A 20,304-nucleotide genomic window follows, 5' to 3' on the forward strand; every position below is an offset into this window, starting at 1 on the left:
CAAATCCTTTAATCTACAGAATTCCACCAGTTAAGATTAAGACCAGCTCAGTTTCATGTTGAAAAGCTCATTTTTCCTTTTACAGACCTCTCTCCTAATTGTCCTCCTAGTATCACCAAGTAATTCACTCTCTATCCTTTAGCCTCTGTTAAACTTGCCTTTCTGAGTTCCCTTTGTACCTCTGCCTGCCCCTTCTTCAATATTTTCTCTAAGCCTTAATGCTGAGGTTCCTCAAAATTCTAACATCTTCCCTGGTATACTCTCTCTGACTGGTCCACCTGCTTCATGGCTTCAACTACCATTTACTATAAAGGTGACAACTACCAAACTACTATAATGATGACACTCAATTGTGTTCCTAGCTCAGCTCTGTTCCTGAGCTGAAAAAGTTGTTCTGTTTCAACTTTTACTCTGTTGGATTATCTCTGTCTAGAATTCCACAAATATCTCAAATCAGCTTTACATTTCCCTACTACAAACCAGTTACTTCTCCTTTACTCTCCACCTTGTTACTAGCACACATTCAAGGCCCTAAGCCAGGAATCTGGTAAACAGCCTGAATGCTTTGTTCCCTCACCAGCCCAAATTCTACCTAATCACCCACCAAAGTCTGCCTTATCAATCCTTGCCTTTCTTTTTACTTCATTCCTATTACCAATGCTGTCATTCACACTTGTACTATCTCTCACTGAACCACTGCAAGCTGCCACTCTCCAAAATCTATCCTCTGCACATCTGCCAGAATGATCCACCTAGAATGTCACCTTACCCTCTCTTCCTCTTGAATAACTTTCCAGCATCTCCAGTGTATAGTCCACTGTTAACAAGTGTGATTTGACTCTGTTTACCTCTTTCTAGGTTTCTTACTGTTCCTCAACTTGCATCTAAATATCCTAGCAACACTAAAATTTTAGTTTCCAGTATAACTGGATTAGTTCTTGATTTCCTCAGTTCATGTTTCAATGTTAACCTCCCACCCCAACTTATTCTCTTTTTTTTTTTTTTTTTTGCAGTTTTTGGCCGGGGCCGGGTTTGAACCCACCACCCCCGGTATATGGGGCTAGCGCCCCACTCCTTGAGCCACGGCACTGCCCCCCAATTTATATTCTTATCTCAGAGGTCACCTTTTCCAGGGATTCTCTTCTGTAATCCCTTTGGGTTAGGATAATTAGATACCTTTAAACACCTTGTATAGTTTTTTCACTACACTCAATAGATTACTTTATAATTATTTGAGAGTATCTTACACCAGAGTGAAACAGATGGTCTCATTCAATTTTGTATGATCAGCAAGCACAGTACACACATACAATGAATTAATGTATTTCTTCAAAGCCCATAATCCACGTGAATAGCAGGATTCATTTATTCATTCAACAAGGTGTTTCCTAGGTTCCAGCTCCATGTCAACTTTTTAGGTTATAAGACTTTTCTCTTTTTCAAAATCTTTTTTTTTTTTTTTTGAGATAGAATCTCACTCTGTTGCCCAGACTAGAATGTAGTAGCATCTTCATAGCTCACTTTGAGCTCATGTTCTTGGACTCAAACATGTTTCCCACCTCAGTTTCACAAGGTAGTGGAACTATAGGCACATACCACCATGCCTGGCTAATTTTCATATATATATGTACATATATATACATATATGTGTATGTACATATATGTATGTACATATATATATATATATTTTGTTTTGTTAGAGACAGAGTCTTACTTTATCACCCTTGGTAGAGTGCCATGACGTCACAGCTCACAGCAACCTCCAACTCCTGGGCTTAGATGATTCTCTTGCCTCAGCCTCCCGAGTATCTGGGACTACAGGCCCACCACAACACCTAGCTATTTTGGTTGCAGTTTGGCTGGGGGTGGGTTCGAACCTGCCACCCTCGGTACATGGGGCCAGCACCCTACCTACTGAGCCACAGGCACCGCCCACCCTATATATTTTTTTAAGAGATAGGGTCTTGCTGTCTTAACTTAGGCTGGTCTTCAACTCCTTGCCTCAAGCAATCCTCCCAACTTGGCCTCCCAAACTGCCAGAATTATCTGCATGAGCCAGAGTCTGGCCTCAAAATCTTTTAACTATTATTACATTGTTTATACAATAACAAGTAATTTTAATCAAACACATCACAGAAAACTTTTAAGGTATGAGGCAAACAGATAAAACCCTACAAGTCTTAAGTTAGCAAAAACTAATAATTTTTTTTCCATAAGGGTGATGTCATCTTGTAAGTAAATAAGCAAAATGGAATCTATGGGGAAAAAAAGGTTAAGAAACAAAGGGAGGATTAAAAAAAAAACTTTCATAAAGAATAGCAGCATATCCAAAATAGGAACACCACACTGCTAGAACATACTTACATAATTTAATTAAAAGCAGAACTCAAATATTAGTCATAAATAGACAAAGATCATAAACAATCTATTTGAACTGGTTTCTGTATTTCTAGTGCAACATACCTGTAGTTTGATTGGGGCACTTTGTCAAGACCTCTGGTGCTCTGAATCCTGGTGTACCTGCCCTAGGGGCAACCTGCTGACGTCTTATAATGAAATAAGATTTCTTTAGTTATGTTAAAGTTGAACTAAAGTCCAAAAAATAATACTTATCAATTTAGTTCACAGAAAACTTTGCCTTGATATCTATACAAAGTTATTATAAAGTAAATCTTATACAATAACAAGTAATTTTAATCAAAAATTAAAAGCATTGTGGCAGGTGCCTGTAGTCCCAGCTACTTAGGAGGCTGAGGCAAGAGAATCACCTAAGCCCAAGAACTGGACATTGCTGTGAGCTGTGACATCACCGTACTCTACTGAGGGCAACAAAGTGAGAATCTGTCTCTAAAAAAAAATTAAAAATAAAAAAAAAATAAAGTAAATCTATCATAATGAACAGCCTAGATTTTGCTTTTTCTGGCTGTTCCCCCTTCTAGTTCTTGGCTTACTCCAAGAGACGTTTTTCAGGCAACTTCATTTGTTAGAGGTAATTACTTATTCACATATATATATTTGAGTTAATCAGGAAAGACTTGATGAAAACTAAGTCTTTTTGTTTTGAGACAGAGTCTCAGTTTGTTCCCCTCAGCAGAGTGATGTTGCATCATAGCTCACAGCACCCTCAATCTCTTGGGCTCAAGCAATTCTCTTGCCTCAGCCTCCCAAGTAGGTGGGACTACAGGTGCTTGCCACAACACCCAGCTATTTTTTTTTTTTTTTTAAGAGACAAGGTCTCGCCTGGTTCAGGCTGGTCTCAAACCTGTGAGCTCAGGCAATCCACCCTTCTCAGCCTCCCAGAGTGCTAGGATTACAGGAAAGCTAAGTCTTAAAAGAAAGGAAGGAATTTATGAGCCAAAGATTTGAAGATGGGAGTAAGAGAAGAGCTCTGCTACTTCATTCTGATTATTCCACATAGGCAGGAATAAAAGAAAACAGAAAGATTATATCAGCAAGCAAAATGTTTAATTCTAAGCCTCTAAAAAGCCTATTCTCCCCACCACTGCACCAATTACTTGTATTAAAAGCAAACATATTTTCCAAAGGGCATGTCCGTGTCAAATGAGCAATATGTGACAATAGTTATCTTTTGCTCAAGTACTGCTCTTATCAACCTTGTGCCCTTTCACTCACTTAATCAATCATCCAGCAAAATCAATGCAATTCCTAACCTTGGCTGGCAGCATGCTAGTGATTTTATAAAACCATCAAAAATATTACCTTGAAAGGCAAATACTGCAAACTTTATCTGTTGCATAGCAGTCACAGGGCAGGCTAGTTGGGCAAGAACTGGCAGATTTCCTCGTCACACCACTATTCATAGCTCTTGTAGAAATAGCCTTCTTTTTTGTTGCTAACTTTCTAGATAGTACATCCACAGTCTTAGACTGCTTCATAAGCTGTAAAAGAAAAGTCAAATTTTCTATTTTCATGACACTTAACATAATGTTCTCAAATATTAGCATGGCAAAACGCATAACTTTAAAAGGCACTGAATGTGCTACTGAATTGTAAATGAACAGTTGTCTGTTACAATGTTTAGATCTTTCTGAGTTTACCTATAACCGTATACATGTATTAAAATCTAATTAGTCCTAGTTTAGCAAATATTTGACTTATTATACTTTATTAGAACTTTTCTTAATGTATTACAAAAAGTATAAAACAGTAACGTTCTAGTGTCTAACTCCATTTCAGAACTGTAAACTGCACAATTACATTGGCTAAAGTCAGAGTTTTAATGTACTGGCTCATGCTGTCCAGCTGCTGCAAGATGTAAGTTAATTTAAAACCATCTAACATTGACTGGCAACAATTTCATTAACTTTACCAACATCTTTATGCTATCAACTATATGTCAGAACTGTATTACAATTTGGGAGCCCACATTCCAGCAATGATAGAAAAGGCCTTACTATTCTAAAATGTTCCTCTAAGAAAACAGCTACAATAGTCAGCTAACCAAAAAATGATGAAAATTTTCACCAGAAAAGTTCAGAGAAAAGTTGAAGAAAACCAAAGTTCTGATTAAATGCTCAAAGCAATAATACCTTTGCCAAAGGCAAACCCTACTTTTAAAAAACTGCTGATAGTACATGCTAATCTAGTGATCACCTAGATTCCCGAATGTATGGCTGACTGACCATTGCACTATTAAGCTACATTACTTACTTTCACTGCAGGGCTCTCATGTGAAATGGAGCTGTGTATATTGAAATTTCTTTCTCCAAAAACAGAGCGCTGGGCAGAAAGGCCTACAGATCCCTCCTACAATACCAACAAAAACAAGGAAAATAAGGATTATATCTGTAACACTTTCTGCCAGCTGTACTCTGCCACCACTTTTAAAGAGTTAAGTGACATGAAATATGCTGTATCCAAGTCATTCTCAGGCACTGAAACACTTCTGTGAAAGGAGAAAATAGTCTAGACAGAACTCAACACCCATACACAATGTTATCACAGTCCACAAACAGATATAACTAAAAAATTCAAAACCACCTGCATGGATGCTACATTTTGCTGTGCAGCTAAAATGGAGATAGACACTTCAGAATTTTTCTCCTATAATTAGTGCTTTCTTTCAAAAACGATAATTATTCTGAACTTTTTAACATGCAGGGAAAATGATTTGCTATTTTTGTCATATAATTTTTAATACATAATGGCAAAATATTATAAATTGGCAAAAATAAATTTTAGTTGTGAAATGAGCAAAATGCTTCAGTGTAAATTTTATTATAAAATCTAAACAATTGAACACCTATAACAAATGTAAAAAGAAGTTTTTTAAATTAGAAGTACTATCCTAGTATTATATCTCCCTCTATTGGCTGAAGGAGTACATTTCTAAAACAGTGGCAATGCTTAAGAAATAAAAGAGGTAGAACCTTTCCGTCTTTTCCTTGTTTAATCTGAATTTGTGCGTTTGTGTAGGGTCTTTTAACACAAGTTTTTGTGGTAGACTGTTGATCCGGCTCCTTAGGTGCTGGGTCATTCAAAGAAATCTTGTTTCCTGTGATTGTGTGGGATTTGTTTTGTGAACAACTTTCCTGCTGAGTTTCAGACTGGACAAATTTGAGAAGCTCTATTTTTGTATCATGGGTTCCTTGGGCCAAACCAAAGTCTACCAAGGCGTATCTAAAAAACAAAATTAAGCATTTTTACTCCTTTTAATGAGTAAAGCTTAGTAACATCATAACATCAAACCATCCTCATATAAAAATGCTAATTCTTTTGGGAATCAATTAAGAATTTATAACATTCCTGAAAAAAGGTAAGAAAAATAAGCTTTCCAGACAAAGTAAGAATTTAATAGCTCACTAGATTGAAAATTAAGAAAGATACCCCAGGCTGAAATGTTTTTTCTTCACTTTGATTTTATCAAAAATAATTTGACTGGACTAGATTAAAAGTCCTAATCAGAGACCCTGAAATAAAAATTTAGCTGCTTTTTCCTTTAAAAAAAAAAAAAAGAAAGAAAGATACATCCAACAATCAGTCTTTTCTCTCTTTTCCAACAACCTGTGCTGATAAAGCTAAAGAGCAGTACATGATATAAGCACAATTCTTTATTCTCTAATGGTGGCAAAGATAGCATCATAGCAGATAACTTCTAATTAAGCAAGGTAAAAAAATAAAATTCTGGTTTTAAAATTCAACTTAGAGAAAAGAACTTTAGAGAAAAGTCAGGAGCCTAAAAGCCCAAAAGATAAATTATAGTTTTTGCAGTGGCTCACGCCTATAATCCTAACACTCTGGGAGGCTGAGGCAAGTGGATTGCCTGGGCTCCCAGTTTTAAGACCAGCCTGAGCCCAGAGCAAGACCCTGTCTCTAAAAATAGCCAGGTGTTGTGGCTGGTGCCTGTAGTCCTAGCTACTTGGGAGGCTAAGGCAAGAGAATTACTTGAGCCCTAGAGTTTGAGGTTGCTATCATGGTGTGAGATATCACACCATGGCACCCTACCAAGGATGACAAAGTGAGACTCTGTCTCCAAAAAAAGGAACTTGTAGTTTTATTCTTATCACACTTAATATGATCCATTCTATAAACAGCATTATTTAAGTTCTTTTCAGCTTATAATGACTCTATGTACCTAATCACCATTAAATACATAGATACATATAAATACAACTTTAGTGTTGAAACAGGAAATTGACTATCATGTGATTCAATCTCTCATTTACTAGAAAAGAAAAATGAAGCCCAGAGATAAGAGACGTGTTAGGTTAGAAAAGATTTCTAAGTCCTCTTTAGCTAAGCCCCACTTCCACCAAACCATGGTACATCTAATGATGTACACTATTTTCCTAATACAAGGATATCTTCTTTTTCACTTCATTTCCCGTCTCAATTACAATGAAAACTTGAAACAGAAATAATCTGTGCATGGCCATGGCAGTATGAACTGTGTCTAAGAGATGTACATTGGAGGACACAAAGTACAAGATAAATAGAATAACATCTAGAGGTATGCTAAATAATAAATAAATAAAATTATACTGTACATGACAAGCCAAGTGAGTAAATTTCAGCTGCTTTTGCTAGAAAAACAATAAAAAATGGGTAACTGAGATGATGAATATGTTTATTGCTTCACTATGGTAACCTTTTATTAGGTACCCACAATATCACATTGAATACCTGAAATATAGACAATAAAAATATTTTATTTAAAAAAAAAAAATAGAGATGGCCGGGCATGGTGGTTCATGCTGGTAATCCTAGCACTCTGGGACACCAAGGTGGGAGGATCACTTGATCTCAGAAATTCAAGACCAGCCTGAGCAAGAGTGAGACTGTGTTTCTACAAAATATAGAAAAATCAGTCAGGTATGTTGGTGGGGACCTAAAGTTCCAGACACCTGGGAGGCTGAGGCAGGAGGATCACTCAAGCCCAGGCGTGAGGTTGCAGTAAGCTATGATGAAACCATTGTACTCCATCTTGGGCAACAAAGGGAGACGCTGTCTCCAAAAAATACATACATAAAAAAGGGAGAGATAGACCCCTAGCACAAATTCATTCAAGTAAATACTTCCTAGTAACTCTTCATACTTACTTTTTTAAACGCCTGTTATATAAAAAATTGCTGGGCTTAACATCACGGTGAACAATACCAAACTGATGAATGCGTTTCAAAGCTCTGAACAGATTAAACATATATTCCCGTACTTCTTGAAAGGAAAGAGAATTCAAAATGTCCTAAAATAAAGTTATGGTTGAAATGAGTTATGGATGAAAATTGTTTTCAATTAAATGTTTAGAAAGAAATATTAAAACCTACCAAAAAGGACTCATGCTCCAGATATGGCATAGCAATAACCACATGATCATTTTTCCTAAAACAGTATTTAACTCCCATGACATTGTCTTGCCCCCTAGTGGAAAAAAGCACAATGAACTGCAGAGGAAAGGTCAAATGAACTGAGACTTTATGCCTCGTTTTTTAGCAACATATACATATTTGCTAGAAAACTGACTTCTAAATCATCATCATATAAGACAGTATAAACATTTAAGTGACCTATATTAAAGTTTTCTTTTAAAACAAAAATACTACCAGTTATAAGTTTACTATAATTCAAACATGAGATAATTATAGTTTTAACCGGGGAAGCAGCAGAATGAGAAGTAAAGGAAAAGAACAAATTGGCATAGTAGCAGATATGAAGGTAATAGTAATACATTTTAAAAAATAATTTGAAGTCATGGAACTAACATCTGGTTTATGTTATATACATATACATTTTATGTTTTAATGATCATTCTGGCTGCTGTGTCAAGATGGAGTTAAAGGAGTAAACAAAGAAGCAGGCTACAGGAGTAGTCTAGGCTTGGGCTGAGGTGATGGTAGAGAAAGCAGAAAGAGATGCAGGAGTTCTTTAGATATATTTTGGAGGCAATAAGGACTTGGATATGGTTTAGAAGAGAAATGGAGAAACTAGGTTTCTGGCATGATTCATCTGGTGGATGGATGTTGGTGACATTTATGGAGGTGGATAAATAAGAATATTTGTTCTGATGGGTGTTTTTGGCAGGGAAAATGGGTTAAAATTTAGTTTTTGCCATATTAAGTTTGAGATATCAATCAGGCACCCAACTGGAAATGTCAAATAGGTATAAATCTGCAGTTAAGATAAAAGGTCTGAAGTTAGATATTACTTTCAGGAATTGTTACTATCAGCCATGTGGAAATATAGGGTACTAAGGAAGAATACAGAGAAAGAATGCCAAAGATCGAGCACTGAAGAACTCCAATATTTAGGGATCAGCTACAAGAGGATGAACTGACAAAGATACTAAAAATGAAAGGCCAAATGAGGAAGAAAACTAGGAGGGTGCAGTAGTACCAAAGCCAAAGGACGATGGTTCAAATCTATTATGTTAAATGATGCCTACAGTTAGGGCTGACTTTAACCAAAGTACCTTCGGTTTAGCATGGAGGAGAGTTGAAGTGTGCAGGTAGTAGAAGAGGGGTGTGGAAGTGAAAACAGTATGTGTAGATAATTCTTGAGAAATCTGACTATGAAGGAGAAGGCAGAAATGATGGAGCAGCTGGAACAGGGAGGGAAGTTCAGGAGGAGTAAGATACTAGATCATGGAGGGTAAGGAAGGGAGAGCAGAGAGACAGAGAAGGAGGAGGGTTAGGGGAAAGGAAGAGCGGAGAGGGAAGGAGGGAAGGGGTGGGGTCTGGGTGTGTGACGCACCTTTTGAGGCAAGACACAATTGTTAAGAGGGACTTTACCTGACAAATGCAATCAGTGTAACCTGGTTTCTTATACCCTCAATGAATCCCCAACAATTAAAAAAAAAAAAAATACTAGATCATGCCCATGTATTGACAGTAATGACCTAGCTCAGAGAAACCAAGGAGAAAGATACACCATGATTCTGTTGTTCTAAATGTAAGATGAGAGGGCTAAGGGCGCCAGCCACATACACCTGAGCTGGTGGGTTCAAATCCAGCCCAGGGGGCGGTGCCTGTAGCTCAAAAGGGTAGGGCGCTGGCCCCATATGCCGGAGGTGGTGGGTTCAAACCCAGCCCCAGCCAAAAAAAAAAAAAAAAAAATCCAGCCTAGGCCCACCAAACAACAATGACGACTGCAACCAAAAAATAGCCAAGCATTGTGGCAGGCGCCTGCTGTCCCAGCTACCTGGGAGGTGGAGGCAGGAAAATTGCTTGAGCCCATGAGCTGAAGGTTGCTGTGAGCTGTGATGCCATAGCACTTTACCCAGGGCGACAACTTGAGGTTCTGTCTCAAAAAAATAAATAAATAAAATAAAAAATAAATGTAAGGTGAGATTGTCAATAACTAGGGAGATGTGAAATGTGAATGCCCTACATTAAAGAGAAAAACATTATAGGGCAGTGCCTATAGCTCAGTGAGTAGGGCACTGGCCCCATATACCAAGGATGGCAGGTTCAAACCTGGCCCTGGCCAAATTCCAAAAAAAAAATAGCCGGGCATTGTGGCAGGTGCCTGTAGTCCCAGCTACTCGGGAAGCTGAGGCAAGAGAACTGCCTAAGTCCAATGGAGTTGGAGGCTGCTGTGAGCTGCACTACAGCACTCTACCGAGGGCGATGGAATAAGACTATCTCTACAAAAACAAACAAACAAAAAAATTATAAACTACAAAAGCCAAGGCTTATGATTTGGCAGAAAGGTTCCAAAAAGTAGCAAAAGAATGAGAAGTCAAGCTGAGCCTCAAGGGAAATCCACTCTAAAAGAATTACTATAAATTTAAATAACTACTGCAAGGTTAGAGAAAAGTACTAGCAAATTGCAAACACTTGACTGAAAAATGTTATGTGATTCATGTACGAGCTCATCATCCCTATTAAGCATCTACTTTAAAATCTTATAAATTATACACAGCCGTTCACTATTAAATTGCCTACCCCGCCACTGTTAGGCACTGAAGTTCAGCTGCAATTCTTATAGGATGACTGGTTGGAATTAAGTGTTTTAGAGCAATTTTCTCTTCAGGTCCTACTTGTAACTGTGCTGTAGCCAAATAAACAGAGCTGAAAGTGCCTGTAAAACAATTTATTAGATTTTTCAGCACTCAGTTTTTAAAAATATTACTGGAACAATGCTAAAAGATTATAAATTATTTTAGTGACATAATACATTAAAATAGGACTGTTCATTTTACTATATATTATTTATTCTTTATTTCCACAAAAGAAGAAAAGCTATTATCTTATTTAGTCATATAACCATGGTCTTAATATTTAAAGAAATAATATATTTTTCAATAATAGTAATGAAAACCAAGATTATAGAAGGAAAATAAAACTTGTAAAAATAATAAATTATATCCCAAAGTACCTTCTCCAATTTTGTCCTTAATCTTAAACAGATTACCAAGCTGTGGTACAGCTTCATAAAGCTTCTCAATATCTTTTTTAATGCCTATTAGGAAAATAAGAATGTACAGTTATTATCAATGAGAGTATATTTTATAGCTTCATAAATTAAAAACCTCAATGAAATAAATTCTAACACATAAGTAATAATTACAAATAAAAGTTTTAATATAACTTAAAATGATAATAATTAAAACTCCATCAAGTTGCTATAATTCACATATACCTCTTGAACAGACAAAAAAAGGACAAAAAAAACGAGTCCCAGAATTGCACACAGCAAATTTCTACCTCACTGGAATTACACACTAACAGATACACTGTTACTGCATACACTACAACACAAAGAAGCTAAGCTTTAAAGTAACTAAATATTTTGTGATCACTAGATGGCATGACAAGGATACAATGACCTTGAAAACTATTTCCTTCCCACAAAGATACAAAATCAGGCAGACTTAGAAAAGTCTTATATAGTGAATATTCATGGTTTAGTCTCAGCAAGGAAGCCTACTAAAGCTCTCAGGCATGTTAAAAAATATTTTTAAAAATTGGTCCCAGTCGCTAGTATCTTCTATCCTTGATAGCAGATAAACTGCTACTTTCAAATAAATATAAGCTCTTTATGAAAACATGGTTAAAATAACAGGAGGCAATAACACAAAATCCAATATACTACTAGATACAAAAGAGTACTACGTAAAAGCCTTCACATTTTATTACAATATCTAGGCCAAGCATCAGCTACTTTAAATTATAATAATATTGTGCACAGAGTAACAGTTTAAGACATTTTCAAAGCACCTTCATAATATACTAACTTTTCAGACTGTCACAACAGCGCTGTGATAATGGCAGAACAGGAATTATTATCTTGATTTTTCAGGGAAGTTAAGTAATTTGCCTAATTTCACAGTGATATTACTGATGTCTACAGAACTCATTCATTTAACAAACACTTTATAAAAAGCTCAGCAGTGGGCATATTAAAAAAATGAATAAATGTGGTACAGCCACTGGGAGCTTAAGTCTACTGGAGGAGACAGATGTTATCACTCTTATACAAGGTGATGATTATAATAATGGAATGCATAATATTGGGAGGGTGATAAGCACTTCAGAAGGTGCTGGGAAGCCTTCAGGGGACAGCTAAGCTATGTTCTGAAGCATTCATTCACCATGTAGCAAAAATGGAAAAAGACATTTAGGAAGGAAATGTATGTAAACACATGGAAAAGGAAAAAGGCATGGCTGATGGAGGGGGGCAGAGAGATATAAAATGTGGCTGAGGAGGAGGAAAGTAGAGAATGCAAATAAAAGCCATGGGAAGTTTTTAAGCTGAAAAAATGACAAGTGAAGAATGGACTTAAACAGCAAGAGAAACATAAGCTGAAGACCAAGTAAGAGGCCAGGAAGATCTACGCCAGGGTTCTTCCTACTCTATCAACCCATCTAAGGAAATGGGAAGAACTTACTACTTAAACTGGGCTGGAGTACAGAAGCATATGGCATAATCATAGCTCACTGCAATCGCAAAGTCTTAGGCTCAAGCAATCCTCCTGGTTCACTCTCCTGAATAGGTAAGACTATAGGCGCCTGCTACCATGCCTAGCTAAAAATTTTCTGTAGAAATGGGTGTTTTACTATGTTGCCCAGTCTAGTAACTCCTGGTCTCAAGAGATTCTCCAGCCTGGGTCTCCTAAAGCTAGGATTATAGGTGCGAGCTACCATACCAGGTCTTCATGGATTTTAATGCAAGAGGCAATGTAACACAGCAATTATGTGTACCAGTCTGGAAATTGGAAGGGTGGGAAGTTAGAATACCGGCTCCACTATTCAAAAGCCAGTATGACTTTACTTCTGCATATAGCTTATCTCTGTGAATCTTAGTTTTCTCTATCTATAGAATAGGAACAATAACAGTACCCACATCATTTAGATAGTGTGCAGATTAAGTGAAATAATACCTATAAGTAAAGCTTTCAACACAATGCTGGGTACACAGTAAATAGACAAATGACTATGGTAACTCTTATGTTATAGTTACTGTTATTAACACTATTTCTTAAGGGCTTTTAGTCCCTTTTAGTCTCATTAGTCCCTCACTTGAAATGTTCTTCCCTTGTAACTTCATGAACTTGCTTAATTGTCATAGTTTACTTAAATTGGCATTCCTCCTATTACCCTGTTTATTGTCTTCAGAGTACTTATCCACTATAAAATTATCCTCCTTAATTTTTCACTGTCTGCCCCTTCTGTTATAATATAAGCTCCATCAAGTCAGGTCCTCTGTACAATTCACCACAATATACTCAGCTCCTAGTTAGAACAGTGCCTGGAACATTGGTTGAATAAACAATTATTATCATAATGGACATCCAGATATAGCTGGAGGGGGGAAAAAAGTCACAACAAATGAAGCCAAAGACAGCATCAGCAGCATGAGCTACCTCACTATCAGCTATGACACTACTTCACTCTGGAAGCCAAATCCAAGGCCTGGGGAAAAAGCTGGCTTTCTAGCAGTCTAGAGTTGCCATAGTCCATTAAAATCTTTCCTAATGAGTGTCAGTTCAAAACAGCTTCAAATTCCACAATGTCACAGGAAAGGCACCACCAACAGGCACTAATTTAATGTTACATTTCTTTGAGTCTAAGACACAGTTTTATCAACTCTGGAATTGGGATCTACCTTACAATTGTCAGCTAGCATCAGAACTTACAAAATAGGTGTTAGTGACTTGAAGAAGCACTTCTTTAGCCCTTGAGAGAAAAGCATTGTCACCGTGTAATTGAGAGCACTTCTAAAAGTAACATAAAATAATGGTGCACCTTGTAATTAATGGTGTTTAGATAATGATGAAATATTTTGATGTTGGTAGTGTTTTATTACTAATTGCATTCCAGTGTTTGTATGCATGTTTTGTTTTTGTGTGTGATTAATAATACTGAAGACTCTGTAGTAGGATTAAATAACTGTACTGCCCACTACTTTCATGTAGCTACTAAAATTTAAAGTAATTGGCTGGGTACAGTGGATCTCACCTGTAATCCTAGCACTCCAAGTGGTCAAGGTAGGAGCTTAAGCTCAGGAGTTAGAGACCAGCTTGAGTAAGAGTGAGACCCCTGTTGAAAAAGGGGCTAAAAATTTTGAAAGAACTTTCAATTTCAACTTCAAAGTTGAAAAATTAGCCAGGCGTCATGGCAGGGGGCACTGTGTAGTCCCAGCTACTTCGAAGGCAGAGGCAGGAAGATCACTCGAACCCAGGAGTTTGAGGTTGCTGTGAGCAAGGTGTGACTTCACGGAACTCTAGCATGGGCAACACAGTGTGACTTTGTCTCAAAAAGAAAAATAATTTTTTTTAAATTAATTAAAGCTAAAATTATTTTCCTAAGTTGCACTAGCCACAGGTGAGAGTACAGAAACATTTCCATTGTCACAGAAAGTTTCATCGGATGGCGCTGAAAGAGAGGACCCTGGAATTTAAAGATCTGGATTCAAATCTTGTCATGAACCATCAGTTCCTTAACTTGTAAAACAAAGGGGTTGAATCAGACAAACTTTACATTCCAATTATAACAGTCTATGGTTTTCCTATGAGCTCTGTACTTTGGACTTTCACTTTGCATAAGCATGAGCTGCTAAGTAGTAGTAGAGATACTGGCTAACTGCCCCCTCAGAAATTAACAGTAAATGTGGGAATGCATTCTAAAAGCAGACTATGAACGTTTTAACTCAATAACTGGGAAAATGACATAAAGGTTATGTTGACCAGTTTGATGAGAGTATTTCAAAATGTATATGAAAACAGCACACTGTACCCATGATTGCATTAATGTACACAGTTATGCTATAAGAAATAAAATTTTTTAAAAATGTGGGAATGCACAAGCTATGTGAATAGCTATGTAAGCTTAATGTGCTTCCACATGACTAGTTGATTCTTATATACTTACCCATATTTATTTATTTTATTTTTTACTTATTTATTATTTATGAGACACTATGTTGCCCTCAGTAGAGTGCTCTGGCATCATAGCTCACAGCAACCTTTGGGCTTAAGCAATTCTCTTGCCTCCGCCTCCCAAGTAGCTGGGACTACAGGCACTCACCATAACACCCAGCTATTTTGTTGTTGTTGTTGCAGTTGTCACCATTATTTTTAGCTGGCCCAGGCTGGGTTAGACTCCGCCAGCCTCAGTGTATGTGGCTGGCACCCTACCCAGTGAGCTATAGGTGCTGCCAACTTACTCATATTTAAAAAACTCAAAATATGTTTAAAGTTTACTGTCAATACAGAACAACTTTGATATTTTTAAACAACAGCAAAATTTCCTAGGACTGAAGTGAATGTGATATCCTCAAATTCTGAAGTGGGAAACGGGAGAAAGCGTAAAAAAGCATTTAGTTCAAAAGTTGGACAACAGTGTTAAAGACAGGGACAAATACATACTTTGAGTATTAGAGTGAAGACCCTAAAAAGTCCATGACTTGCTAAAAAATAATTTAAATGCCCATATTTTGTACATCCAAGTAGGCTTTAATATAGCAATAGCCTCCTTAACTACGCTCCCTGCTTCTGTACTTGGTGAATGTTGACGTAATGATTTATTCCTAGCACCTAGGAAAACGCACTTAATAGATGTTTAGTAAGTGTTCATCATATAAACGAAAGGTTTTTAATATCTTACTATGTAGCAGAACTGACACTCCAGGAATATAGTCATGCTTATTCTAGAGTTATATATACTGTCTGGTTTACAGTTCCTACAACTACAGAAGCATACAATTAACCAAACGAGTACACTCTTGAGAGTGAAAGGGGGCACCAATAAATATATTGAGACAACAGGTGTAAAGGAGATCTGTCCTAGTCAAACAAAAATGGTACCTATAACCCATCTTTGAAGCAAGGGCCAAGGGCGTCCATTTAACACATGCAAACCTTCCTGTAGAGATCAATCATATGGAGGAGACAGTCAGTATAAAACTAGTTTATATTCCATTCTTTTGCTGAACAATCTTTCTCACTAAACTTTACATATAGTACATACTTTAGAAAAAAAAAAAGCTCAGTGAAACAATGAAAGCATAAACACTTGACCAATGTTATGTCATACACATAGTTTGTGCACTGCAGTTTTCTTTTTTTTCTGACAGAGCCTCACCATGTCACCCTCAGCAGAATGCCATGGCATCACAGCTCACAGCAACCTCAAACTCTTGAGCTTAAGCGATTCTCTTGCCTCAGCCTTCCAAGCAGTTGGGATTACAGGCACCCACCACAATGCCCAGCTATTTTTTGGTTGCAGTTGTCATTGTTGTTTAGCTGGCCCAAGAGGGGCTTGAACCCACCACCTTCAGTGTATGTGGCTGGCGCCCTACTCACTGAGCTACGGGTGCCGAGCCTGCAGTATTTTTCTTAATGGGGAAAAATAGAAAATGATCTAAAGGTTCAAAAATAAAAAGTAATTAAATTATAGCACATTATATAATGGAACTTAAATGAAGTTGGAGAAAATTTAAGTACATGAGAAATATTCAAGATATATATTAAGCAAAAAAATGGAGATTAGAAATAAATGAAGACCCCCCAATTTAGTTTTTTTAAAAATGTCCCTAACTACACATACCTAACAAAATGTCATCAATGGCAATATTTGAATGATGAGATAATATTTTATTTTGGCTTTCTATACTTTCTAAACTTTCTTCAATAAGCACGTATAATTTTTATTAGAAAAATGTTGTAAAAATCTGACAAATAATTCAAAACAAAAGGCCAGACTACTCATCTATTACACTAAGAATTTTACTTTATATTCTAACATTAAATCATTCATTCAAATATTTTCAAGCGCCTACACATATTATGTGCTGGATACTATTAGGTTCTCGGAATGCCACGATATATCAAAAGCAACTTCAACAAGGAGTAAAGCTGATGAGGTCCAGGCACGTCACTGTCTCATGATCTAATTTGATTTTTCCAATTAGATCAAAAGAGAGCTTATGTGGCCTGGAACTCATCAGCTTTTCTCCTAAGTAACGTTTTTTGGTTTTTTTTTTATAAGCATAGCTTTTATTAAGGGTCATATAAAAAAAGAACTATGAGTAAAGTTACAGCATGTTTTATAAATTATTACAGATGTTATGTTACCCGATGTTCTGTTACAGAGAGGCTATAATACTTTTGAAATTTGGAATAAAATTCACTCCACTCTTTATTTCTTAGCAGATTTTCAGAAAATTAGAATAGCAGCATTTTCCTAAACATAATGCTAGAACCAAGTCAGAGTCATCCATTCACGCTCCTCTTAAGACACAACATAAGTCAGAAACTAGGAGGTACTGCCTTCAAGGAGCTTATAGTAGAAACTGAAGAGTCAAAATACACACTGCTAAACAATAACACAATGACTGTTATTAGATTATGTGTCCAATGACCGGTAAGGAAAAGCCAAGCTGTGAAAACCAGGTAATTGTAAGAAAACTGGAAGGAAGGAGGGACAGCATCCATGTAACTGGATGAAAGTGGCATTTCAAGATTGTTCCATTCTAGGGTGGTGCCTGTGGCTCAGTGAGTAGGGCACCATCTCTATATACCGACAGTGGAGGCTTCAAACCTGTCCCCAGCCAAACTACAACAAAAAAATAGCCGGGCCTTTCGGTGGGTACCTGTAGTTCCAGCTACTCAGGAGGCTGAGAGAAAAGAATCGCTAAAGCCCAAGAGCTGGAGGTTGCTGTGAGCTGTGATGCCACAGCACTCTACCGAGGGTGACAAAGTAAGACTCTGTCTCTAAAAAAAAAAAAAAAGATTGTTCTATTCTAGCTGTTTTAAGGAAGAGTAAATTAAAAAAAAAATGATTAGTCTAATAGCAGTGTACAGATGAACTAGAAGATGGAAAAGAAGTGAAAGCAGATGGTTTAGGTAAGAAATTGCTGTAATTCAGGAACAAAGTGTAAGGAAATGAATTACTGTGGTGGAAAATGGGAATGGAAAGAAGATGCAATGCCATAGATTTTAAAAAGAAGATACGGCTGAGTGACTGGATATGGGGAGCAAATAAAAATTCACTTAAGACAAAGATAGAAAAGAAGATTTAGCTACCTTCTAGGGAAAAAAAATACAGTCAACTGTAACTATTCTATTTAACAAACATGTACAAGCATGTGTACTGAGGGCCTCCTAAGTCCCAGGTCCTGCACAAAAGCAGAACTATGACACACATATTAGCCTACAAGATGAGACACTGCTTGACCCTCTCCTCCCCTCAAACAACCCCTCATGAAGTATACTGAGATATGGTGCTTTTTTAATTGCTACAAACATTTCATTCCTTTTTTGTCAGTGTATTCTGCTTTTGAATACATAAGTAAAGACTTCTCCAAGGTCATCTTCTAAATCCAAGTACAATATGGTAAGTAAAGATAAGAACATAGGTCTTAAGACAAATTCTAGTGTGGGCATCATACTTCTGTGTTCTTAAGTCATCAACATTTTGGCCTTAGCAACTTCACCTGTGCAACAATAAAGTTGCCCCCTAAATCGATCCTACATCTAAGATCTACATGTAGATGATTCCATCCTACACCTAAGATCTTATGAAGCTTTTTCTATGTCAACCTACAACTCACTTTAAACATTCAGTTATTTTTTTAAAGGAATTGAAAACACATGAGTGTTGCTTGTACATCTTTGAAACTGTACGTCTTTGGAATCAAACACATACCTGAAAGTTTAAAATTCGGCTCGTATTTTTTAACAGAGCCATCAGCCTGAAACCGGTCACGCGGGGGAGAAAAAGCCATTGGCTCATCCATCTGCACCCCCAAAGACGCCTCCATCACCAAACAACTGAGATGCAAAAGGGGTCACGTCCACGGCGGGGGTTGGGGGGGCAAGGCAGCTGTGAAAATTATGCTAGAGAAGTTTAGGTCATTTACTAAACCAAACACTAAAAAATGCCACTACTCTCAAAGGTGCAAACATTTTAAAATGCACCATGTGTCTAAACGCCCAAAAGAAGGAAAACTATGGTCATTTCTAAGGAATTTCATTTGCTTTGCTTTCACCTTCCAGAAACACTGGCGGGGCGGGTAGGAAAAGGGGCTGGGGGGCTGTCGCCGCAGCGAGCCACTAGCCTGCCGGTCAGCATAGGGAAGGGACAGTTTGACCCGAGGCAAAGGATTAAGGGAGGAAATCGGGCAACTTCGTGGAGCCCCGCGCAACTTAGTGGAGCACTGGTACGACACTGGCTACGAGCATCGGGCGGAAGGGAGGAGGGAATGTATGGGAATCCTCCCCAGAGAGCGGGCCGCGAGCTCGGTTAGGAAGGACCTTCCCCCTCAGACCCAGTCCCAGACCTAGACCAAGACCGAATGCTTAGCGCGCAGGCGCGAGACTTTCCCGCCGCAGGTCGGAGAGCTAGAAGGGGGCGGGGGACGGAACTGCACTGCGACAAAACCGAAGTCGCGATCCAGAATTCGTTTCTAATCCCTCACAACCCCGCGCCATGGAACAAACCGTCGGAAACTCACGGTTTAAGAGAGTACGACTTCTGTGGCTCCCCAGATGCCTGGGTCACCGCCTCCAAGGCCTCCCCGCCTACCGAGTCGACAAACTGCGCCTGCGCCACAGTTCCCGCCGGGCCGCTTCTAGCTGCTCATGCGCACTGTGAAGCCCCGGCGGCGCGGACTCCGCCAGTGGGCGCTTGCGCAATAGCGTTGAGCTTCTTTAGGCCTGGGCGCGATACAGTATTACTCTTAGGAGGGCGGTCGTAGAAGTAAAGCCTTAGGATAAGCCCTTCTTTAAAAATAGAGTCTAGCATAAGGTTAAAGGCCCAACGCTATTTTAAAGGAAAGAAGATAATTAACAGAAAGAAAGGTCTCAGGTCTTGGAGTTCTGACGCATCCCTGCATACTGTGGCCACAGAAGACATTGGGCGCTCTATGGATGGAAGACAGGCAATTTCTTGATTGTATGCTTTTTCTTCGTTTTTGTTGAGTACTTTACTTATCCATTAAAAACCAAAATGTAATTTCTGATTGTATGTGGCTGTTTTAGAAATGAGCACAGTGGAAGGAAGGCACACTTTGTATACTATTTATTGAGCCCTTGGCCACAAGGTAGGCAGATTTCTAGGAACTGGACTTAAAAACAGCGGGACAAACACCGTTCCTTTATTAAGCTTATTTTGAGGTGGTGACAATAAATGTATGAATAAATGAAAAATATACTTTCAGATTTGGATTAGTACTCTGAAGGAAATAAAATGAAAGGATGTGTGATAGTGACCAGGAAGGTGGCTTTTTTTTTTTTGAGACACTGTCTCACTGTGTCTCCCTCTACTGTAGAGTGTTGTAGCGTCACAGCTCACAGCAATCTCAAACTGTTGGGCTTAAGCAGTTCTGTTGCCTCAGCCTCCCAAG

At 38.0% G+C, this 20,304-nt stretch overlaps 1 protein-coding gene across 2 annotated transcripts in view; it reads right to left on the reverse strand.

Moving 5' to 3' along the window:
- The window catches only part of CDC7 (cell division cycle 7), a 24,301-nt gene extending 4,790 nt beyond the window's left edge, over positions 1–19,511 (reverse strand). Inside the window, exons 1-10 of one of the 2 annotated variants that reach the window (XM_003784164.3) lie at positions 19,414–19,470; positions 18,606–18,782; positions 10,834–10,917; positions 10,401–10,536; positions 7,785–7,878; positions 7,560–7,702; positions 5,391–5,640; positions 4,672–4,767; positions 3,721–3,899; positions 2,464–2,546 (exon numbers count right to left, since the gene is read on the reverse strand). In XM_003784164.3, coding sequence (XP_003784212.1) covers positions 2,464–2,546; positions 3,721–3,899; positions 4,672–4,767; positions 5,391–5,640; positions 7,560–7,702; positions 7,785–7,878; positions 10,401–10,536; positions 10,834–10,917; positions 18,606–18,720 — 1,180 coding nt within the window. In that variant the 5' untranslated portion in view covers positions 18,721–18,782; positions 19,414–19,470. Of the gene's footprint in view, positions 1–2,463; positions 2,547–3,720; positions 3,900–4,671; positions 4,768–5,390; positions 5,641–7,559; positions 7,703–7,784; positions 7,879–10,400; positions 10,537–10,833; positions 10,918–18,605; positions 18,783–19,413 lie in introns of both variants that reach the window. The other variant, XM_003784165.2, reaches the window with a different exon arrangement.
- Between the last annotated feature and the right edge of the window lie 793 nt (positions 19,512–20,304).

Source organism: Otolemur garnettii, unplaced genomic scaffold, assembly GCF_000181295.1.
Source record: "Otolemur garnettii isolate 467f Iridium unplaced genomic scaffold, OtoGar3 scaffold00010, whole genome shotgun sequence".
NCBI classification, from domain to species: domain Eukaryota; kingdom Metazoa; phylum Chordata; class Mammalia; order Primates; family Galagidae; genus Otolemur; species Otolemur garnettii.